Raw genomic sequence first — 24,469 nt, forward strand, 5'->3', positions numbered from 1 at the left:
TGAAATGTTGTCACTTGGAGGAGGGCAGGATGCTGTTTCCGTTGGCTGCAGAGGAAAGGACACGCAGTAATGGGTTTAAACTACAAGTACAACGGTATGGGCTAGATATCAGGACAAAGGTTTTTCACAGTCAGAGTAGTTCAGCAATGGAATAGGCTGCCTAAGGAAGTGGTGAGCTCCCCCTCACTGGCAGTCTTCAAGCAAAGGTTGGATACACACTTTTCTTGGATGCTTTGGGCTGATCCTGTGTTGAGCAGGGGATTGGCCTAGATGGCCTGCATGACCCCTTCCAACTCTATGAATCTGTGATTCTGTGAAATGTCTTCTCTCTCTCTCTGTGTCAGTCTGACTGTTTTGCAGCTCACCACCTACTTAGGCAATCTATTCCACTGCTGAACTACTCTGACTGTGAAATTATTTTTACTGATATCTAGCCAATATTGTTGTCCACATAGTTTAAATCCATTATTTGGGGTACTATCTTCTGCTGCCCACAGGAATCTCCCCCTGCCCTCCTCTAAGAGACAACCATTTAAATGCTTAAAGGCAGCAATCATGTCCCCTCTCAACCTCCTATTCTCCAGGCTGAATATTGTTCTCCAGATTGCAGTTCAGCCCCTTTAAAATCTGCTCCATTATTTCCCCTGTAATTGAGGTCAGACTCACTGGCCTAGAGTTTCCTGGGTCATCTCCCCTCCCTTGTTTGAAGATGAGGATAACAATCTTCTGCCACCTCTCCAGTTCTCCAAGTGGTCCTAAAGATGATGGACAAGGGCAAGTTCTCCAGAAAGTTCTTTCAGCACTCTCAGGTGTATACCATTCAGTCCAGGGAATCTGACCATATCCTGTATAACCAGGTGCCTCTCAACAACCTCTATGTCAACCTGCCACACTTGCCTACTACCCATCCCTAGATGTGTCCATATTCTTCTGGGACAACACAGAGGTAAAATAGGTATTGAGCCTTTCTTCTTTCAGGTTTCTCTCTGACCTTTGTCAGAGTCTCTCCATTTTCACCAAAAGTGGGGGCCATTCCGCACCAGGATCTAGGTAGCAAATTGGCTGCGGAACAAAAAAACGCCATTTTAAATAGTGGAATTCGTCGTCATGCATACCTGCCTTTGTAGTGGAATCCAGTTGCGTTTCTATCGTTTCCCACAGGTTTCTGGTCTCGGCAAAAATCGCTAGCCAGGAAGCGATATTGCCGAGCTTTGTCCCGCCCCTGGCCGTCAAGTAGCCAATGGGCGGCCGTTATCATGCTCCCCAAAAGCCCGTTTCCCGGCCATTTTCGGCCGAAAATAGAGTGAAAAATAAAGGGAAAATAAACCAGCAAACGGGGCTGTGTGTTGCTTGGTGCTTGGTGACTTAAAACAGCTCTGGGGAGGGACTGCAGCCAGGGAAGCCTCGCTGGGTAAACAAAGGCTCACCGGTGCGTTGATCTCCACTTGCTCCAAGAAAAAAATGGCGATCGCTTCGCCAGAAGATCAGAGGAGAGAGCCAGGGGGAGGGACTTTGCAGAAACCGTAACAATGGTAACGCACAGAACTTTCCCGCTAGTGTTGCAGATTGGTTGCAAGAGTGTAGATCTTTCCGGAGGGTGAATCCACTTTTTGGGATTTCCCTGAAAGCGCTACAACGAAGTGCTTTTTGTGGATCGGTTTCAGGAGTGTTGCAGATTGTCGATGACATTGTGCATAACAGCAAAACAGTAGCGATTTCAATTTGCAACCATTGTGCAATTTTGAACGAGTGAGGAATGGCCCTGGGCCTATGGCCCTGGGCCTACCTTATATTTGCTTCTCAAATATTTGAAAAATCTTTTCTTATTATAATGGGTTCCCTGGTCAATCTTAGCTCACTCCCAGCTTTGGCCTCTCTGATGGCAAATCTACAGTGCTAGTAACCTGCAGATAGTCTTCTTTAGAGGTCTGTCCACTCAATTTCTTGAATATTTTCTTCTTTAGCTCCTTCTGAAGATCTCTGTTTATCCAAATAGGCTTCTTGGATTCCTTACCATGTTTCTGTCTTGCTGGAATAGTCATGTCTTGAGCATGCAATAGCTCTTGTTTAAAGAGCCACCCATCACTTGCTCCTTTCTCTTACAGCATTCTGGTCCATGGGATGACTATCGTTATGTCTCTGAGTTTATTAAATTTTGCCCTATGAAGGTCTAACAGACTGCGAACTTCCTTTACCCCCCCCCCTCCATCTTATAAGAAATTCTAGGTGGACATGGTCCCTCCACCCCAGGCTCCACACCTCCTTCAGCAAATCTGCCAGCTCTTGCCCTGTGACAAGAAAGTTACAAAGAAAATGTATTACAAGCATCTTGTGACTTGGAAGATGGTTGTGGTTGGCTGCCTATTGCGGCCCAGATCAGGTTCAAGGTTTTGGGGTTAACCTTTAAGTCCATCTGCGGTCTTGTATCTACAGAACCACCTGCTCTTCGATCTGCAGGTATGAACTCGTTGGAGGTCCCCAGCCTGAAGGAAGTTTGCTTGACCTCAACCAGGCCTTTTCAGTCCTGGCCCTGACCTGGTGGAATGAGCTCCTGGGAAAGCCGAGGGCCATGATGGAGCTTTCTCAGTTCTTCACGACCTGCAAGATGGAGCTCTTCCACCAGGTCTTTGGTTGAGGCCATGGCAGGTTAGACTTAGGCCCCTCGCTGGCTATCCAGGTCATCAGGCATCCCTGTATTTCTCCAAAGCCATCGTGCTATCATAAAGGTAAAGGTAAAGGTAAAGGTATCCCCTGTGCAAGCACCGAGTCATGTCTGACCCTTGGGGTGATGCCCTCTAGCGTTTTCATGGCAGACTCAATACGGGGTGGTTTGCCAGTGCCTTCCCCAGTCATTACCGTTTACCCCCCAGCAAGCTGGGTACTCATTTTACCGACCTCGGAAGGATGGAAGGCTGAGTCAACCTTGAGCCGGCTGCTGGGAATGAACTCCCAGCCTCGTGGGCAAAGCTTTCAGACGGCTGCCTTACCACTCTGCGCCACAAGAGGCTCTTTGTGCTATCATAGTGTCTGTTATATCGGGGTTGGTGTGATGTTTTCCTGCCTGGGGATGGATTTTTATAGGGATTTTATTATTGTTTAGTGGTTTTTTTTAATGCATATTTATAATTGTAACCTGCCATAAGCCATGTTATGGGAGTGGCGGGATATAAACAACAAACAAACACACACAAACACACAAACACCAGCATCGAACTAATTGGTGACTGAAATTTCAACATGCTGCTCTTCTAACTCACATGATAATCTACATGGAAACAGCTATCAAAAATGAAAGCTAGCTTCAGTATAGAACACCCACTGGATATAAATTAACAGCAAATAAGTGGCTTTTAAAGTTTTAAAACTGAATTAATAATATGTGTTCTTAACCTTTATATGTTATATCTGACTGTATGAGACTTGTGGTTACCCACACTGGGCCACACAGGGAGAGACAGCCTAGATTTAATAAAGTTTAATTTTAAACAAAACACTATCATCTGTGTCAAGTAGAACTCCTCTCTTCATCAAGGCTGGGATAAGATGAATTGATAGTCGACCATAATGTTAGATCCGTGGGTTCAGGAACACACAGACAGTCGAATAATTGGTAAAGAAACATGATACAAGTAGCACCAAGACCTCGGGGAACTCCACCCCACCCTGAACCTCACATTAAATCCAATAGAGAACAGTGAATCGACTGGTTGTTGTAAGTGATTGGACACACCAGGGATTAAACTGACTGGATCCCTGGAGGATCCTGCTGCAAGCCAACCAAACAGACTGCAGGAAGTCCATTTGAACCCACTGGCTCCCATAGTGAATCTAGCTAGCGAAGATCCAATCTGAAGTGGTGAATCTCAATCTTGCCTTGGACCTCAGGCTCAGCCCTTGGCAGAGCCACCTACACAACACATACACTCCAGCTGTACTGGCTGGAATCTCATACAAATGCTTGGGGCTCTTTTAGAGCATTTCCAAGTTGGCCTCAGTCATGTATGAATTTCTACCATGGAGAAGAAGCAGGAACTTGATCATATTAATCTAGGGTTGCCAAATGTGGGTTGGGGAATTCCTGCAGATTTGGGAGTTTAACCTGGGGAAGTTGGGGTTTGGGCAGGGGAGGGAGCTCAGAGAGGGCCAATCCCTAGAATATACCCTCCAACCAACCATGTTCTCCAGGGGAACTTGTCTATGTTATTTGGATGCCTCACAAAGTCGGTCTATGTTATCTAGATGTCCCAAGAACTTCCAGGATGCCCCGAGAAGTTGGCAAATCTATATTGGGAGGAGTCTAGGGAAATAAAGGGTGAGTTATATTGGTTGACTAGCAGATCACAACCACCCTTCTCCATTTAATGGAGGCCCACAGAAGGACCCCCCCCCCCCCCATTCTGTTGTATTTTATAATAAAACCAGCCAGGGGAAGGGAGCATCTCATGGGACTGAGCCTCAAAAGCAGCCTGGCCCTTATCCCTTGGGTATGCCTGCGTGTCGTGCCTGGGAACTTCCAAGGAAGAGTTTTGAATGTACTGCTGTGGCAAAATGTACTCTCCCCATTAGAGATGCTCAGCTCTGAAGTCACCCTCAGAGGAGCTGCCTTCTGTTTGATACATGTAGTAGATGACAACCCAGGAGAAAGCACATTTTGTAAAAGGGATGCAGAACCATCCCACCTCCACCTTCCCTGGGCCTGGCATGAAGGCTCCTCTTTCATCACCAGATACTTGGCTCTGCCCTGTTTCTAGGACTTGCCCCTCGGTGGTATCCAACCGTTTCTGGCTGGGAAGCAAGCACAGCCTGATTACCATTCCTTAATCCTGAAAGAGAAGACGTGAGAGAGGCTAATGTTGGAGCATTTAACTGAGATCGCTTCAGGGCAGCTGGCATGGAGTGTGGTTACAGCAGCCCTTCTGGCCATCTGCACTTCTTGCCTGCTCTTCCAGAAATGGAACGAACAGGGCACAAAGGGGCGCTTGCCCCCCGGACCTCGCCCACTCCCCATCGTGGGCAACTTGTTACAGCTGGATCCTAAGAATATGCCCAAGTCCCTGATGGCGGTAAGACTGGCCTTTGCGTGAAATGGCTTTATGGGTGTATGTTGTGGAGGGGGCAAAAAGGGAAGAGACACACTCTGGAGGTGGGGTCATAATGTGTTTTCCTAGCAAGAATCAGGAGATAGAATATGTTGTAGGAAGATGCTAAGGAAAATCTATTCTGAAGAGGACCTGATGGAAATTGTTCCTCTGGGGTACTTTGGCTGGATGTCTTGTACTATTTAATGATTTCTGGCCATGCATGTTGTTTTGCATAAGTCTGAACATCATGGTTAGAGAAGGGATCGACAACATTTGTTTCCTTGTGCGTCTCCAGCTGAGAGAGAGATATGGCTCCATTTACACCATATATCTGGGTTCCCAGCCTTTTGTGGTGTTGTGTGGATACCAGGTTGTGAAGGAGGCCCTGGTGGACCACAGTGAGGAATTCCATGGACGTATGGATTATCCAGCATTCACTGACTTCACTCATGGGGATGGTGAGTACCTTGGCTTCCTCCTTGGGAGAGAGGTGAGCTGCCTGTCTCTGTAGGATCCTCTGATGGTCCTGTGAGGTTTGAATTGTTCTTGTTGTTATATTTATTACCAGCCACTCTCAGAAAGCCAGCTTGTGGTAGGTTACAAGATTAAAAAACAACAACAGAATAATAAAACCCCATTAAAACAACAACCAATACAAAAAGCCCAACATAATGGAACACCTGCCATCAGGTGGCATAGGGTGACAACAACATCCTCAAGATGGTCAAAGAATGTTGTGCTTCCTGGGGGGGGGGGCACTCAGATCTTCCACCCTCAGTGGCCTCAACCATAGACCTAGTGGAAGAGCTCTGTTTTGCAGACCCTGGGGAACACTGTCAGCTCCTGCAGGGCCCACAGCTCTCCTAGGAACTCATTCCACCAGTTAGGGGCCAAGACCAAAAAGGACCTGGCCGTAGTCGAGGCCAAGCATACTTCCCTGGAGCCGGGAATGACCAACAAGTTGGTACCCACAAAGTGCATAGGCCTGTGGGGGGCATAGGGCAACAAACGGTCAAGTCAGATACGTGGGTCCCAGACCACGAAGGGTCTTAAAGGTCAAAACCAAAACATTTAACCAGATCCGGGATACAACTGGCGACCAATGCAGCTGCCTCACCACAGGTTGGTTATCAGCCCTTCATGGTGTTTCTGTGAGGACCCTCACAGCCACATTCTGCACCAGCTGCAATTTCCGGGTCACGGTCAAGGTCAGGCCCACATCCTTAACACGCCCGCGGATTGGCCCCTTCCTCCTGACAGACCATCGGCCGGGCCAATTGGCAGGCGCGAAGCGCCTGCCGATTGGCCCGGCCGAGTCCTAACCTGCTGAAGGAAGCAACTGCGAGCCGCGCAGAGCGCGGCTCACAGTTGCTTCCTTGAGGGCGGCCTGACGCGTCGAGAGGCGCAAAGCGCCTCCGACGCGTCAGGCCGCTGGCAAGGGAGCCCCCGGCAGCCGCGCGGAGCTTCAGCTCGCCCGCAAAGGGAACCGCTTCAGCTCGCCCACAAAGGGAACCCCCGGCAGCCGCGGAGCGCAGCTGCCAGCGGCTCCCTGCCCAGTGGGCTGAAGCAGTGAGATGCTGCGGCAGCAGCGGGCTTGATTGCTAGTAGAGCATATTACAGAAGTCTATCCTGACCATCGCATGGATCACCATGGCCAGGTGCTTGGATGACAGATAGGGTGCTAGTAGCCTCGCATGGTGATGATGGAAAAACCTTCTTGACCTGTTTTCCATTTTGTCCAAAGCCTCCATTTTGTGTCCTCACAGGGATTGCTTTTTCGAATGGCGAAAAATGGAAGGTGTTGCGGTGTTTTGCTGTGCAGACGTTGCGTGAATTTGGGATGGGCCGGCGCAGCATTGAGGAACGGATCCAAGAGGAGGCCCGATGCATGGTGGAAGAGCTTGCCAAGACCAAGGGTGTGTGCATGTTGGGTGGGGATAACTTGAAGTAGCAGCAAGTTAGAACAGCAAATGATTATCATAGGTGTCTCATGTACATATTTGTTGAAAATGTTTTGATCTCGCCTTGGCTTCTAAGCTTCACGGCAACTATCCAGTCTTCAGGCTGCAAACTCATACAATGCAATGAATGCAGGAAAGGAAGGGGCCTCCCCACTTGCTCAGTCAAAGTGTTCCAAAGGATTGGCCTGGCCACAGAAGAGGGCCACAACCTGACTGCAGATAAGCCTTCCTGAGTGAGGGCATTATAAGGAGAAGGCCATCTGAGGAATGCAGCTTGGGTGCATGGCACTTTACAGTAACTGGAATATGTGACAAAAGACACCCTGGCTTTAAAGGGGACAGCCAGTTCATTGAATTCAGCCCAGAAGCAAACAATGCCTTCAAGGCCAGCCCAACATAGAGTGCATAACAGTAGTCCTACCTGACCACCTCTTTGGCTGGACAAGCCATGCCAGAATTCTACATGCTCTGTGAGATTCTGGATTGTTTTGAAGGCTGCTTGTAAACTCTGTGGGATCAGAATCCAGCACCCAGGGGGTTACCTTGAGCCCTGTGCATCTGGACATCTCTTGTCTGAGGTAGAAGCTCTTGTTTCAAGTTAACCTAAGACAACATCAATAGACAGGATTTTTCTGTTAGGTACATTATGTTTCCTTCACAGATGCTAGATGGTCTCCCTTAAGGGATCTTTAAAGAGGTTCTAAGCAATCTAAATTGATGTAATAACTTAACTAGTGCTTTCACAGCCAGCCAGGTTCAGTTAAAATGCTTAACATCCTTCACACTTTGGGCAACTTTATAACTGCTTCAGTCTTGTCTAGTTAAGTGTTCACTGAACCATTGGATGGGGTTCCTCACCTACTTTGTCTTTTGGTGATTCCCCAGCAACCCCCACTGACCCCAGTTTCCTCATTGGCTGTGCTTTCACTAACATCATTTGTTCCATCGTTTTCGGGGATCGGTTTGAATACAAAGACAATAAATTCCTTACTCTGGTTGGCCTGTTGAACGAGAACTTGCACCACTTAAGCAGCTCATGGATACAGGTGAGTGATGATTGACATGTGAGATGGTGTAAAATGGGGATTAGACAATTGCTTGGGCAAGAGACCCATCAATTTATATTATTTATTTTCTTAGATTTTTATACCACCCTCCCATATACCTCTGGGCGGTTTACATGAAAATATATTAGGTACATTAAACATCAAAGATATAAACAACATTATTACATAACACAACATGAATAGTTTCAACAATGGATGTATGTTAACAATTACTGCAATTGGTCAAATTGAACAATATCAGTAGGAACAATTTTAACCGAATCCCTAGGCAGGTCAGAATCATTCACATCATGGAGGGTGTGTCTTGTGGGGGTGTGTGGTTGGGTTGGGTTAGCCACAGTTAAAGGTTGAAATGGAATGTTAATGTTCAGAGACTCTGGCTCCTGCTTAGATATCTCTTTTTTTTTGCTTACACATGAAGAGAAAGTGCCCTCTCAGTCACAAGGAGTGGGAGACTGATGGCCATGGGGGTGGTACTTCACCTTCCCTCCTCCTGGCCCATGGGTTCTATCACAGTGCAGAGAGCATGCACACGAATTTTGGTATCCACATCACAGCGGTATGGAGCAAGATGGTTTGTTCCTCTTTACAGGTATATAACATGTTCCCTGGTATCATGTCTTACCTGCCTGGACCCCATAACAGATTGTTCAAGAATTATGAGAAGATACGCTTATTAATTCTGGAGACAGCCAAGATGCACCAAGAGACCCTGGACCCCGACTTCCCTCGTGATTTCATCGACTGCTTCCTTCTGAAAATGCAGCAGGTGCAGAGAGGGGATCAGGTTATGTGGAAAGGGTGAACTCCCCTGTCTGATTAAAGAATATTTTCTGAATATTTTCAGATTGGCAGGAATGAGTGAAGGCTGGAATCCCCGGGTGGGTCTAAAGGGAGGGGGTCTGAGTCCCTTCCAACATTTCAGCCTGGTTTCCACTGCTTTGATAATGAGTGATCTCTGCTGTCACCTTTGCAGACAAGGCAGGAGCTGAACATCTGTTTTTATTTATTTATTTATTTAGATTTATATACCTCCCCGAAGGCTCATGGTGGTTTACATTGAACTAATCAACAATACAAGAAACAGTCTTCGTTAAAAATCATACAATAATTATAACAGTGGTTGTAACAGTATAACAGAATAATATAAGAGTATAACAATATAATAAAATAGTATACAATACTATACTATTAATATAGTATAGTTGGACTAGATGACCCAGGACCATGTTGTAAATGAAGAATAAGGAGAATAAAGCTTTTCCTAGGGGAAAAAAATTAACTATTTCCTGTAATCAGTTTGACAAGAAAATTGTATTTTTCATATTTTAAGTGTGCAGTAATCACAGAATCTACTGTCTTAAGGCCAATCTGCAAACATTTCAATGACTCCTTTAGTTTTTGTTGACATTACATTCATTACATGGTTGAGCAGCATTTGTTGAAACATATATTTTATGTGACATTTGCCTATGCTTCAGTTTTAATTGCTGCTTTGCTAGTGTGAACTTGATTTTCACACAGGAATGCAAAGGGTTCTGCCCAAAGTCATACTTGAGGGTCAAGTGCTTGATGTGTTTCTAGAACCCAGTGGCATATATGGTCCTGAATGCGTATTCCTGGAGGCATGTTGCAGCCTCCATCTCACTGCACAGGTAAAGGTTGTTCTCTCTTCCTCTGGTCCCACAGGAAAAGGAGGATCCCTTCACTTACTTCCACATGAACTCTCTTCTGATGACCACTCAAAACCTTTTCATTGCGGGGGCTGAGGCAAGTGCCACCATTGTCCACTATGGGATCCTCATCCTCATGAAGTATCCTGAACTGCAGGGTGAGATGGGAAAGTTGTTCACCTGAGTACATGATGGTTGAGTTATCCGCCATTGATCCCTCTTGCTGAGTTCTTGACCATCTGATCCTCCCTGGAAGTCTTTTCCACCCTAAATCCATTAAATGTTTCCTAAAGGGAGGGGTTGGAGATGGACCCTACATCCTTCTGCATGAAAAGGCAGTCCTCTCCTACTGAGCCATGGGCCCTTTCCTCATGGCCTTGTGATGACAAAATCATCACAGGGCAGAGCAATTTTTGCAGTGATCACAGTCTCAGGGAGGATTGGAACTGCTGGCTTTTTTCTTCATCTTCATCAATTGCTCATCAGAGAATGGCTGGACAGCACAATTTAAACAATTCAATGGCCATAAGGAAACTGGTGTGGAGACAAGTGGCCTTTCCAAATTACATTCCTGGGATTATGCAAGAACCTGCCCGAAATTTAATATTTTCCAGTAAAGGGTGATATTTGGACAGTATAAAGTCAAAGGTTTGCAAAGGATTTGGATGAAGGAATTGTGCTGGAAAATTTCTCTGCAAGTTAGTTATAACTTTTAAATATTGGTCAATCTGCCTCCTCCAAATTAGTCCACTGGTCTGTTCTCTCAATATTTACATATCTTTTTCTGTCCTAAGTCATGGCCTCTCTTTCCTCGACAGAAATTAGGGCCTAGCATCTGCTCTCCCCCATAATGAGGCTCACGTCTAGATATTGTTGTACTCTGCTGTGTTCCGTTGTCACTTTTTCCTCTGCTTGTGCACAGCCAAGGTCTATGAAGAGATCATTCAGGTTGTTGGCCCTCATCGTAGCCCATTGTTTGAGGATCGGGTGCAGATGCCTTACACTGATGCCTTGATCCACGAGATCCAGCGGTTCAGTGATATCGTGCCTATGGGGGTCCCTCGTGCTGTTACAACTGATACACATTACTGTGGCTACACGATCCCTAAGGTAAATGAGTGTTCAGCATCTTAACCCCCCAAACAAGCACTTTTTTGGAAGTTTCCCAGGAAAGAGCAGATGGAGAACTGGCAGCTGTTAACCTTGCTTAGCATTTTTGTGTGCTCTGGGAAGATAAATATGGCTTCCTCTCTACAGTAAGAAAAAGAAATCTCTCTGGTTTCAAGACATAAATACTGGGAACAAAGACTAGGACCTATCTTGGGTAACATTGATGGACGAATGGTTGATAGAAAGACTAGAAGTTTGTTAGGGTGGACAAATGGCTAGGAAATGTCAGGCTCCTTTAAGACCCAAAAGGTATGAGTTTTTGAGTGCTTTAGACAGATTGAAATATCCTGCCTCATGTCTTACATACAGGTGTGTGTTGGGGAAGTGTTTTTGTGTCTGATGTAAGCCACCTCGAATCGTTCAAAAGAGGCAGGCTAAAGATCAAATTAACAAACAAATAAATAAATAATTTCACATGATCAGGAATGGGAGCTGTGGCCTAGCATCACTGTAGGGCTTGTCCATAAACATCTAGTTTGTTTCAATGAAACCAAATCCTTGGGGCCAGGTGAAATGCATCCAAGGGTACTAAAAGAATGTGCAGATGTAATTTCTGAGCCTCTGTCCATTATTTTTGACAATTCTTGAAGGACCAAAAGATTGGAGGCAGGCAAATGTTGTCCCCATCTTCAAGGAGAGGAAAAAGGAGGATCCGGGTAACTACCAACCTGTCAGCTTGACGTCTATAGCTTTCAAAATTTTAGAACAAATCATCCAACAGTTGGTCTTTGAACAGCTAGAATGGATGGCTGTAATTACTAAGAGTCAGCATGGCTTCCTCAAGAACGAGTCATGTCAGGCTAATCTTATCACTTTTTGGGAGAAAGTTGGAGAAAGTCCAGGGGAATGGTGTGGACATAGTTTACCTTGATTTCAGTAACGCTTTTGATACAGTTCCTTCTAATCTACAGTTCCTTCTAATCTTCTAATTGACAAGTTGGTAAAATGTGGTATGCATGCTATTACTGTTAGGTGGATTGATAACTCGTTGACAGATTGCAGCTAAGGGATGCTTGCAAATGGTCCATCAGCTTTTTCGAGAAGAGTGATGAGTGGAGTGCCTCAGGAAGAGCCCAGGACAGATCCTGGGCCCTGTGTTGTTCAACATATTCATAAATTATTTGAATGAAGGAATAGAAGCGGCACTTATTCAATCTGCAGATGACACTAAACTGGGAGGGGTAGGAAACACCCCAGATGATCTGGGCTAAAATGAATAAAATGAAATAAATTTCAATAGTGATAGATCTTCATTTAGGTATGAAAAATCATATGCATCATTATAGGATGGGTAAAGTTGTCTTGGCAGTAGTACACGTGAAAAGGATCTGGGGATCTTAGTAGACCAGACACTGAGCATGAGTCAGCAGTGTGACTTAGTAGCTAAAAAGGCAAATGTGATTTTGGGCTGTATTAAAAGAAATGCAGTGTCCAGATCACGTGAGTTGATATTACAGCTTTATTTCCCTCTGTTAAAACCTCACTTGGAGTACTGTGTTCAGTTTGGGAACAACAACTGAAGAAAGATTTAGAGAAACTCGAGCGTGTCCAGAGAAGGGCTACAAAGATAGTGAGGGACTTGGAGACCACATTGTATGAGGAAACATTGAGGGAGCTTGGTGTGTTTTGCATAAAGAGAAGACAGCTAAGAGGTGATATGATATCCATTTTGAAATACTTGAAGGGCTGTCAAGAGAGAAGATGGAGCAAAGAAAAGGCAGCACAATATGCTATGATTCCAAATTTCACAGCCCTCCAAATATCACAGCAATCCTCTGCTAATCAGCATTCTACCCACTTTCCCTTCCAACCAGGGTACCGGTGTCATAGCTTTTCTATCTTCGGTGCATAGAGACATCACCAAGTTCAATGACCCAGAAGTGTTTGATCCCACCAATTTCCTGGACAAGAAGGGAAACTTCAACCGCAGTGAAGCTTTTATGCCCTTTGGTGTTGGTGAGTTTCAAGTTGAGTACTGGGAAAGGTGCTGGTAAATAAGATCTCTCAGGGTAGCTTGTTCACATGTGCTGGAGATTTGGGGTGGTAGAGCAGAGATGTAAAGACTTTGTTGTTGTTGGCGATTCCATGGGTGATGTTTATGCTGTCTGAACCAAGCGTTCATGTTGTGAAACTAATTTTCTTGACAGAATTGTCCCAGACGATCACCTGCATTATTCTTTTCTCTATGTCCAGTGTAGGGTACTTGTTTTAAAGTATCTTGAATGATGGTATATAAGTCTTCAATTTCGACCTTTGTTGTATCATATATACTTGGATAGCTGTGATATTTATTGGCTTGGCAAAAATTTGAATTGTCATGATTCAGTCATTGATCATTGAAAAATTTTGAACTGCTCAAGAAAATGTTTTGCTTGCAATGAAAGCCACACTATTCCTTCTTAGCATATATGAGGGACCGCCTTTCGCCCTATATCCCCCGCAGGGCTTTACGCTCTGAGGGGCTAACCTATTGGTCGTTCCCGGCCCCAAGGAAGCCCGCCTGGCCTCGACCAGGGCCAGGGCCTTTTCGGTCCTGGCCCCAACCTGGTGGAATGAGCCCCCAGAAGAGCTGAGGGCCCTGCGGGAATTACCAGCATTCCGCAGGGCCTGTAAGACGGAGCTCTTCCGCCAGGCTTATAACTGAGGCCGGGCGGAAAGAAGATCAGCACCCCCCTCACAAACTGGCGGTAGAGAGTGTCACCCCCCCTCCTGTAGTTGAGGATGCGGAGACCAAATGAGCAGATTACGCCATCGCTGTTGCCATTACTGTAAATTATCGGATCTTATTGTTATTTTATGGTTTTATGGGACGGGGTTATGTAAGCCACCTCGAGCCTTCGAGGGGAGGCGGGGTATAAATATAAATATAATAATAATAATAATAATAATAATAATAATAATAATAATAATAATAATAATAATAATGGAGTTGTGTCCTGAAAAGCAGATGGTAAAATTCTCCAATTGTAAGAAGCCATAATCTGTCCCAATCGTTGATTCTTGAAAAACCTTCTACTGCTCAAGAAATTTCTTTGCTTGGTTTGAAAGCCACACCTTTCCATCTCATGGAGTTGTGTCCTGAATAGTAGATGGTGAAATTCTCCAGTTGAAGTAAACTATCATCTGTCCCATGTAATTCACTGGTGCCAAGGAGGTCAATGTTCAACCTGACCATTTCTCTTTTGACAATTTCCATTTTTTCTTGAGCCGGTCCTCTAAACATTCCAAGTTGCTATTTGGTGCATCTTCCTAAAACACAGACCCTTGCTTTCACCATTGGCAGCATCAGCACCTGGGCTTCCTGCTGGACTTGCCCCAGGCACATCATAAAATCCAGGACTACTTGCTGGAGGGCCTTGCTCCTACCCAGTCACTTGTTTGGTACCTTCTGGCGTAAGGGGCTCACCATTGGGCACCATATCAAAATCATCTGAGGGCTATACCATAGGATTTTGTGGGCAATATTTTTTAAAAGGTAGGTTTCCAGGTCTTTCCTTAACCCTCCACATTTACCCGGACACGAGACTGACATGCTTAGGTGTATGGCTGGGTTATTAAACACCTTCTCACTGCAAAAAGTATTGCTGATGTATTTTTCTTCCAAATGTTGTGAAGAGCTCATTTGAAGCAAGAATATGACCAGGTAGAAAACGAAGTACTTTTTTTGTGGAGTACTGTGGAATGGACTTCATATACTCCAGGCACAGAGAACTGGAGAGAGTAAGGAGGTTCAATGGCTCTCCCTCCTAAAATGTTTCTTCCTTCTCCTGCACTTCACAGGGAAACGTGTGTGTCTTGGAGAGCCCTTGGCTCGCATGGAGATTTTCCTCTTCCTCACCATTCTTGTGCAGCATTTTATCCTCCAGCCCGTGGTTCCACCTGAGGAAATCGACCTCTCACCAATCTCGATTGGCTTAATAGCGATCCCACACCCATTTAAATTCCGTGCCATCCCCCGCTGAAGACATCGTTTGGGAAAACGGGATAGAGAAGGTGAAGGGGTGCCTTTCTTGTCCATAACTGTCTATTCTCCCCAGCCTAGTTTATCCTTGGGAACTGGGGTCATATTCCATGGGGGAGGGAATAATCATGGCATGGGAAACCTGTTCTTTTATATGTGTGAAATACAGCAACTACTACCTGATGTCTGAAGGCAGAGAAGCCATGGCCAGCATCTAGTTCTTAGCTGGTAACTCAAACAATGCAGAATCCTGTCCTTTAGTTAGCTATTTCTCCTGTGTCAGGAAAAGACCTTGTCCTGTTATTCTTCCCCACCTCTTCTTTCCTTGACTGAGATCTTCAGTCTTCTCTGAAAAGGTCTGGTCAGAACTTCCCGCGTTCCTCCAGGTATTCCTTTGTGAGGCTAAAGAGGAGTTGCAGTGGGGTGGGAAGAGGCTGCTGGACACAGATTGCAGACAATCAGGATTCTGCTTTGATTGTTTTATATTTCTCTTCAAGTGAGAACTCAAAGCGTTCTTTGAAAGTGCCTTTTCTTAGCTCTTTGATTGGAAGTAGAAACAAAAATGCTGTGGGAGTTTTCTGGTTTTTTTGTATGCCATGACTACACTTGTGGAAAAGAAAACCTTAATCTTGCCATATTAACCCGCCCTGTGCCTGAATCTTTTCCTGTCAGTAACTGTTGTACTTTCTTAGCTACCTATTTCTTATTATTAAATGCCTTCTGTGTCTAACTCAGTCATAGGAGAAATAAATATATTCCCAGCAGTCTGGTAATCTGTTTCACTCTGGAATGCTGAGCTGAAGGATCCAGTATAAATGGGAAGCTGCTGCCATTTGTTGTTTCTTTGGAAATCCATTGACAGTTGACAAAGGGAGCATCACCAACACACCACATAGGCATGAAAGCCCCATTCCCCACAGATCATGGTCAGCCACAGCTGCCTACATTTTTAGGAGGAGGGGTCAGAGAAATGGCTACAGCCAGGCTTCACCAATTGGTAAGGTGAGGAGAGTGAGAGAAGTGCGGAAGGGTTCAGGACCTCACACCTCCCTGCGACATCATCTGTATATTGTTTTGGTCTTAAAAGGCCTAGCATAGTGGTCATGGGATTGCTTGCTGATGTTCCATTCAAAATAAACAGACATGGCAGGAGAATTTCCACAAACACTCAGGGTTGAGGGGGCGCCCCAGAAGATGGCCGCTCTTCCTCCGGCTGCCCTTCTCTGTCTTTACATGCTTTTCTCCTCAGGAACGTCTCCCCTCAGCCTTTCCCTCCTTCTCCTGTCCTGTTGCCAGGCAACCACTCCTCAGCCTCTCAGTAGAAATCACCTCCCTCTAGAGCAGGCTTTCTCAACCAGGGGTTTCTCAAACCCTGGGGTTTCTTGACAGCCCTGGAACAGTCTCCTGAATAGGTGGGAGTTAATTAATTTTGTGCATTTATTGGGTGATATGTCCATATATAGTCATATTAATCTGCCTCCCCTCCCAAAATAGCCAGTGATGGGCCTGAAGAGGGTGGGATCGCACCACTTCTGGGGTTTCTTGAAGCCTGAAGGATGTCTCAGGGATTTCCCAACAGTAAAAAAATAGAGAAAGGCAGCTCTAGATGGCCGTCTTTCCAGGCCTGGGACCCCTATGGAGGTGAGAAAATACCTCTCAGACTTTCCCTCCCTTGCACCCTCCTCTGAGTATTTTTGTTTTAAATGGCATGGTCCGCATTGCAGCACTACTGCAAAGTTATATTGTCAAAGCTAAAATAAAGGGCTTTTCCACACCTGTTAAATGTAGTGTTTAATATAGAAGTCACTATATTCCAGCCCCTCCATATAATGTCGCCAACATCCAGTGTTTGAGCAGTATCCAGCTCACTACATTCTCCATTTTATAGCACGATTTCGGGAATTGCAAAAAGTGGATTCATGAACCTAAACAGCACGACCCACTGGCTGAGAACCAGCAGGCAACCAGCAGTAGAAACCTATGGAGGCTCAATCGTGCCGTAGTTAGCCCTGCAATGTCCCACCCTCACACCCACCTCCCTCTTCCCAGGAATGGGAAGTTTTCTCTTTTTAAAAATGACAACGCACCTGGAGCAACAAATACGCATATACTTATGTGGGAATTGCTACCGAGAAATGGAAGCAAATTTTATTCAGTGACGTGCAGAAAGCTTGCTTATCAATGTTGTTTTGTGAAATCAAGGCATTGTGAAAGCAATGTGTTTTTTGTTGAACCCTGGCAAAACCCACCCAAAATGTCTGATTGTCCAAAACTATGACTGCCTTTGTTAAGAGCCTCTTGTGGCACAGAGTGGTAAGGCAGCTGTCTGAAAGCTTTGCCCATGGGAGTTCAATCCCAGCAGCCGGCTCAAGGTTGACTCAGCCTTCCATCCTTCCGAGGTCGGTAAAATGAGGACCCAGCTTGCTACTGGGGGGTAAACGGTAATGACTGGGGAAGGCACTGGCAAACCACCCCATACTGAGTCTGCCATGAAAACGCTGGAGGGCGTCACCCCAAGGGTCAGACATGACTCGGTGCTTGCACAGGGGATACCTTCACCTTTACCTTTTATGACTGTCTTGCCGTGACCAAATGTGCACGTTTTGTAACATACGCTGGTTTCATTGCTGATCATCACCATACCCTTGCCAGTGAAATATTTTGTGTTGTCTCAAATGCAATTTTATTTTTTTCTATTCACAATATGTTTAAACGCGTGTTCGTTTACACGCCTACAAAATAAATGGCAGCGATCATGTAAAGACAAAGAAAGGTAGCTGGAGGAAATGTTGCTGGAAAGAATTCAAGTGAACTCATGACCCCAATCAGACCAATGTTCAAAATGCCCTTAATGCCTCCCACAGAAACCGGGAGGCTTTTGAGGCAGTGGCAATGAGGATACGGACTCTTGACCACAATAGGACTGGGCTGGAGTGTTGGTCTAAGACCAAGACCATGTTGGCGGAATATTTCCACTGCCTGAACCAGAACTGGCAATCAGGAGTGGCTCCGGTAACCTGCCCCTATTTTGACATTCAAAGAAGCATCTATTATTATTATTATTATTATTATTATTATTATTATTATTATTATTATTATTATTATTATTATTTCAGTTTATAGCCCACCACTCCCCTAAGGCAGTGGTCCCCAACTTTTTTATCACCGGGGACCACTCAACGCTTGACAATTTTACTGAGGCCCGGTGGGGGAGGGTAGTTTACTCCTCTACTCTCAACCACTGCCCTAACGCTCTCTGACTCTGGTTGCTATGGAAATGTTTAAACATCCCTTCAAAATAAGATACAGACACGCCACAACAATGAACATAAGAAACATTTTATTTTCATGGAAATTTTAACTTATGACAATGACAAATCAATGGGAACCCTGAGCTTGTTTCTCTGCAACAAGATAGTTCCATATGGGAGTGATGGGAGACAATGACACCCAAAGTGTGTTTTAAAGGTCCGGAGGGGGGATGAAATAAAGGGCTGGGGGGGGAGAGAAGGCGTCCTTTGCGGACCACCTCCAATTAGTCAACGGACCACATGTGGTCCGCAGCCCACAGGTTGGGGATCGCTACCCTAAGGCTTGTGGTGGGTAACAACATATATTTTGGGAATTGCAAAAAGTGTATTCACGACCTTAAATATCACGACCCACTGGGTCGCAGGGAGGTCGCAGATGATGTCGCAGGGAGGGTGATGGTGATAGTTGGCCCCCAAGGGTTGCTCATAGCCTAAAAATAACAAAGAGAGAACATGCGATGGAGGAGAGAAGACAGCAGCCTCCGGACGATCCCAGGTCTTGCCTGAGGATCCATGATGATCCGGAGTGGACTGAGATGGTCACCCTGAACCTCATTGTGATCCTACAGGGGAAAGAAGCCAGTCTCCATTGCCCAACTATCCCAACTTCAGGTAAGCATGGAGTGCCTGGGCTGCGGGTTAGGCTGCCTGAACCTCTGATGGGTAGCAGGAGTTTATATGCTTATTCGTTTCTCCATGTGGGCTGCCCAGGCCTACCTATCCTCGGCTGCACTGGCTTTCTCCTGACTAACATGAGGTCCAGTGTTCATTAGCAACGCTTGTTCCTGGTAATCCCTTTCTCTGTGTGTCCATGGGACAGCTGTTCTGGGCTGCTACAGAGACTCAACTCCCTGAGCCTTCAACCCAGGCTACTGAACAGGTCTCTCTTCAGCAACAGGAAGACCAGGGCAGTGACTCCTGTCACTGAGAATGGTTGGTACTCTTTCATTCTAGTCCTGGCTATTTGGAAAGGGTGCTGATTGTTTGCCTGTGAGCAGCAGGAGATGACCCTCTAAGGAAAAGGGTTGTCTTTTGAAAAGATGGCATGCAAACACCCTCTGCTTTCTGTGTTGTATTATGCCCTGTAAGTAAAAAAATACAGTTCTCCACAGACTACATCCCACCAACTCCCTCCATGTGTGCTGCAGCAGTTCCTTGCCAGATTCTCACCCCAGGAACACTTGATGCCCCTGAAGGTAAGCTTTAGCAATAAACTAGAGGCAGTGTAAGTGGTTTTACTTCCCCAGAAATGTGCAACTTGTAATTGGGGGTGGGGGTGGGGGTGGGGGGGCTGAACATTGCAGGTGTCTCCTCCCCTCCCATTGAGAGAACAATCTCTCCTCAGGTAAGAGGGTAAGGACTGTGCAGTGAGTGCTGCAAAGCCTTTTCTGTGAGAAGGCTGCTGTGTGGAGGCTTCATTTAAATACACACGCACACACAGACACACAATCCAATAGATAACTCAATTTTTATTTGATTTGCAGGTGATATTTCTGGAGACAAGGAGGAGGAAGAGGAACCTGCTGCTAAGGGGCACTCTGCAGAGGAGTGCCTACAGCAGGAGCAGAGGAGGCAGAAACATGCCTCCTTGCTCACAAACCTTGGCCAGAGGCTACTCCAGCAGGGAGAAGGGGGGGGGGACACCGAGCAGAAATCCTGCAGTTGTGCCTTGGAACAACATTTTAGAACAGACTGCTTGGGGTGTGTTTGTGTTTGTAGGGGGGTGTTCAGGCCATTTTGAAACCATCATAAATTGAAGCAGTTTATACAGATGCCTCCTCTGCTCCAACGGTGTCCTGCTGTCTCCCAGACTGTCATCATCTGGGAGTGGAAAGGAGTTCTTCCAATTTCCTATGGGATGTCTTGCCACTGCTCCAGGCTGTTGAGGATGTCCAGCTTAATTCTTTTGAATTTTGTCCGGACCTGCTCCCGGGTGTGGTGAAAGCCCCTAGCTGACAGCTTCCTGGCCAGCACCTCCTGGTCATCATGTGGCTACTGGCCATCAGCTGGGGCAGACTTTTGAATGCCGACACCAGCTCCAAGAGTGTCTCAATTTCTGCGTTCTGCCAGAATGCTTCCTTGCATGATGTGGGCATGTTGAAGAATGGCAGTTTTCAAGCAGAGCAACGATCAGTCACACCTCTCATTTTTTAAAAATGTATTGAATTCCTTGGCCAATAGGACGGGCAATATAAACTTTAAAGATATCCTTGTTGCATACCAGGAACCACAGTGGATGAACTATACTGTAGGCTGTGGCAAAGACCTCCCATCCCAAGCCTGAGGAATGCCCTCACACATGATGCAGAGAAACAAAGCAAGAACAGAGAATCTGAGCCTTTAAATAAACACTGCAAACTTTATTGAAACTTTTAAATATTCCAGAGAAAAACACTGGGCCATTCTGCACAATGGGCAATGTTGCTAAATCTGAGCACTATTGAAAAGCGCTGCAATCAAAAGCAGCATGTCTCGGTAACGCACACAGCCATTTCTATTTAAAAAAGGCTCTCCCACTAGCGCTGTTCTCGTAACGCACAAGGTTCCGGTCTCGCCAAAATCGCAAAAAAGGAGGCGATATGTTTCCATGCTTCCTCCCGCCCCTGGCCGTCAATCAAACAGAACAGCCAATTAACTGTTGTGTTCGTGTTTACCTTTTAAAACTGTTTTTAAAAAACCCGAAATCACCAGTACCAACACATATTTGTTTATTCAATGTATCAGAAAACCCTTTTTCGCTGGCATAGGAGCTGGCGCTTAATTGTTTACACGCTCTTAAAACACCCCTCCCCCCATGCAATTTACGGCAAAAATTACGGACAGTGTTGAACGGGGGGCTGTATTGTGCTTGGAAACTTTACAGACAATTGCTTGTGGAGGGATTTCAGCCAAAGTAGCATCGCTTATTCGTTGCTTTGGCTGGTTTAAGGGGGGGGGGAATGGAGATTGCGACGCCGGAAGCTCGGGTGCGAGAGCTTAGGGAGGGACATGCTTGCTACTATACTGAGAGCACTCGTGTCTTTTTCAGATGTGTTGTAGGTTGTTCTCAAGAGTCTAGCGGTGATTTTGGAGGGAGTGTTGCAGATAATGACGTCGTAAATAACAAAAAATAAATAGCGTTACACAATGGTAACACTTCAGCAACATTAATGCTGTGCAGAATGGACCACTGTCACCTACTCTCCCAGTGACTGTAAAGGAACTTAGCAATGCGACTCTCACCCTGATCCCCTTATTATAAATCCTCCTTTTCCTTTGGTCCATGATGCGTGGCTCTTCATCCACCACCCCCATGGCTTCTGGCTCCTCCTGGGGAACCGTGATCTCATGACCCGTCTCCTCACATATATTGTGGAGGATGACACAAGCAAGAACAAAAGGAGTTAAGTTGCCGAGGTAGACATGGAGCCCTGATGACAAACACCTCCATCATCCTTTAAGCCTCTTTGTAATGACTCCTTTGAACTGTGCCTGGTTTGAGTTCCCAAGGGAGGGGGAGCCCCTATATTGATTGCTGTATGTCTTGTGAATCAGTTCTATGTCTTCAATGTAGTAGGTACTTGCATTTTCTAATAAACTTTTTCAAAAAGTTTACTTATTTAGAATTTGAAGTTTCTCATAGTCGTCCACTTCCTCTTTCTCTCCCCCTTCATGTAAGTATCCCTTTTGTTCTCTTATGGTTGCTTCACCTTGCACCTCTCCCCTGGAAAATAATTCTCACTGGCCCCTCCCTGGTTGCCTAGGGGTGTGGTGGTTTGTTGGGTTCCCCCTTCCTCTAGCTGCCTCCCACAAGCTTATTGAGGTTCCCACCACAGCTTGCCTCTCCACTCTCCAGGAACCTGCAGATAAATTGCCATGTCTCCCCTCCTGTCCAAGCTCCCTTGCTTCCTCACTGTTGGTCTTCCTGATGTCTGTATCTTCAGCCTTCGAGTTCCCACTCCTGCGGGCCTCATTCTGTCACCTACTGAGGCTTCTGTTGGGTTACCCCCTTCTGCGCCGGTGGCACCTCTCTCTTGATGGTGGCACCTCTCCTGTTCCATGACTACCCCTGTTCCATAATAAATTGGTAGCAGACAGGTCAGGGCTAAAATGCAGACAGACAGAAATGGCTACACAAAGGCTAAGCATATTAAATCATGGCAGTAATCTGTTGATCCTGACAGAGAGCAGCTGCAGTTTATTAAACAATGTACCTAACGAGTCATAAATAAAGATATGTATCAGGACTAATGTGTTTCATCAGACTAGAGAGAGGTGAATAGCGGGGTACCTCAGGGCTCGGTGCTCGGCCCGGTACTTTTTAACATATTTATGAATGATCTAGATGAGGGGGTGGAGGGACTACTCATCAAGTTTGCAGATGACACCAAATTGGGAGGACTGGCAAATACTCCTGAAGATAGAGACAGAGTTCAACGAGATCTGAACACAATGGAAAAATGGGCAAATGAGAACAAGATGCAATTTAATAAAGATAAGTGTAAAGTTCTGCATCTGGGTCAGAAAAATGAAAAGCATGCCTACTGGATGGGGGATACGCTTCTAGGTAGCACTGTGTGTGAACGAGACCTTGGGGTACTTGTGGATTGTAAACTAAACATGAGCAGGCAGTGTGATGCAGCGGTAAAAAAGGCAAATGCCATTTTGGGCTGTATCAACAGGGGCATCACATCAAAATCACAAGATGTCATAGTCCCATTGTATACGGCACTGGTCAGACCACACCTGGAGTACTGTGTGCAGTTCTGGAGGCCTCACTTCAAGAAGGACGTTGATAAAATTGAAAGGGTACAGAGGAGAGCGACGAAGATGATCAGGGGCCAAGGGACCAAGCCCTATGAAGATAGGTTGAGGGACTTGGGAATGTTCAGCCTGGGGAAAAGGAGGTTGAGAGGGGACATGATAGCCCTCTTTAAGTATTTGAAAGGTTGTCACTTGGAGGAGGGTAGGATGCTGTTTCTGCTGGCTGCAGAGGAGAGGACAAGCAGTAATGGGTTTAAACTTCAAGTACAACGATATAGGCTAGATATCAGGAAAAAAAATTTCACAGTCAGAGTAGTTCAGCAGTGGAATAGGCTGCCTAAGGAGGTGGTGAGCTCCCCCTCACTGGCAGTCTTCAAGCAAAGGTTGGATACACACTTTTCTTGGATGCTTTAGGATGCTTAGGGCTAATCCTGCGTTGAGCAGGGGGTTGGACTAGATGGCCTGTATGGCCCCTTCCAACTCTATGATTCTATGATTCTATGATTCTATGTAGACAATTTAATAATGTCCCTAATGAGTTAACCTGTTGTTTTATAAATATAGTGGGTGCCTAGATTCCTTTCCTATAGGATGGTTACCTTGTTGGACCATTTATATTAGTAGACCCATTGCTGTGAAATAGTAAGTAAATATTAAATATAAAAGAGAATTTGAATATAAGGTATGGAGATTTTGTATATGTTCTTTAACAAATTGCTTTTTTGATGTTAAATTTTTTAAATATAAAATGTATATATCTATTTTCATATATAGGCTGCTTGCTGAAGACTAATTTTGTTAGTATCCTTGTAGGAACCAACTTTAAATACTACATTATGTTGAAAAAGGTAGATAGAAACATTCTTCTTATTATTATTATTATTCGTAGTAATAATAATAATAATTTGATTTATTGCTCACCACTCCCTGATGGCTCGTGGCGGGTTACAAACATCTGAGTAAAAACCCCAAAGAACCCACAATTAAAACCCCAGGCATAAAATCACAATCATTAAACAAAATCAAAAAAGAGAAGGTACAGTAGAAAAACAAAACCTCTCACTATTCTCAGTTCCCCCCAGTAGCATCTCAAAGTGGAGTGGGAGGGAGGAGGGTGCAGATATCACTTGCAAAACATCACAAAATTTCCTGAAAGGGGGTCCATACAGATCTCCCTGTCCGTACTGGTGAAAAAGCTCCATTTTACAGGCCCTGAAGAATGCTGAAAACCCCTTAGGGCCCACAGCTCTTCTGGGAGCTCATTCCATCAGGTAGGAGCCAGGGATGAAAAGGCTAAGTTTGCCAGATTTCTATGAAGCCCCATTGATCCTAAAATTTCTTGCCCTTGTTTGGATCTCCTAAATCTCAAATTTCTCTTCAGCTGCCAATTTCCAATCCTTGAATTCAGTTATTTCTGTTTCCACTTTTTGCACTTTAATATGGCCATCCTCAATTCGCTTCATATTAGAGTCCACTGATTTCTTAACATCATCAATTATGTC

At 45.4% G+C, this 24,469-nt stretch overlaps 1 protein-coding gene across 1 annotated transcript; it reads left to right on the plus strand.

Annotated features, from left to right (window-relative positions):
• The first annotated feature begins 4,850 nt into the window (after positions 1-4,850).
• Positions 4,851-14,946, plus strand: LOC143838838 (cytochrome P450 2F3-like). Its single transcript, XM_077340746.1, has 9 exons — positions 4,851-5,063; positions 5,377-5,539; positions 6,848-6,997; positions 7,928-8,088; positions 8,702-8,878; positions 9,799-9,940; positions 10,705-10,892; positions 12,767-12,908; positions 14,733-14,946. The coding sequence occupies exons 1-9, from the start codon at positions 4,851-4,853 to the stop codon at positions 14,912-14,914; spliced, it is 1,518 nt and encodes a 505-aa protein (XP_077196861.1). The 3' UTR covers positions 14,915-14,946.
• The last annotated feature ends 9,523 nt before the right edge of the window (positions 14,947-24,469 follow it).

This window comes from Paroedura picta, chromosome 5, assembly GCF_049243985.1.
Source record: "Paroedura picta isolate Pp20150507F chromosome 5, Ppicta_v3.0, whole genome shotgun sequence".
Lineage (NCBI taxonomy): Eukaryota > Metazoa > Chordata > Lepidosauria > Squamata > Gekkonidae > Paroedura > Paroedura picta.

Coding starts and splice junctions, on each gene's coding strand:
- LOC143838838 (XM_077340746.1), top strand. CDS start 4,851: ATGTTGGAGCATTTAACTGAGATCGCTTCAGGGCAGCTGGCATGGAGT. Junction 5,540..6,847: donor TGACTTCACTCATGGGGATG/GTGAGTACCTTG, acceptor GTGTCCTCACAG/GGATTGCTTTTTCGAATGGC. Junction 8,879..9,798: donor TCCTTCTGAAAATGCAGCAG/GTGCAGAGAGGG, acceptor CTGGTCCCACAG/GAAAAGGAGGATCCCTTCAC.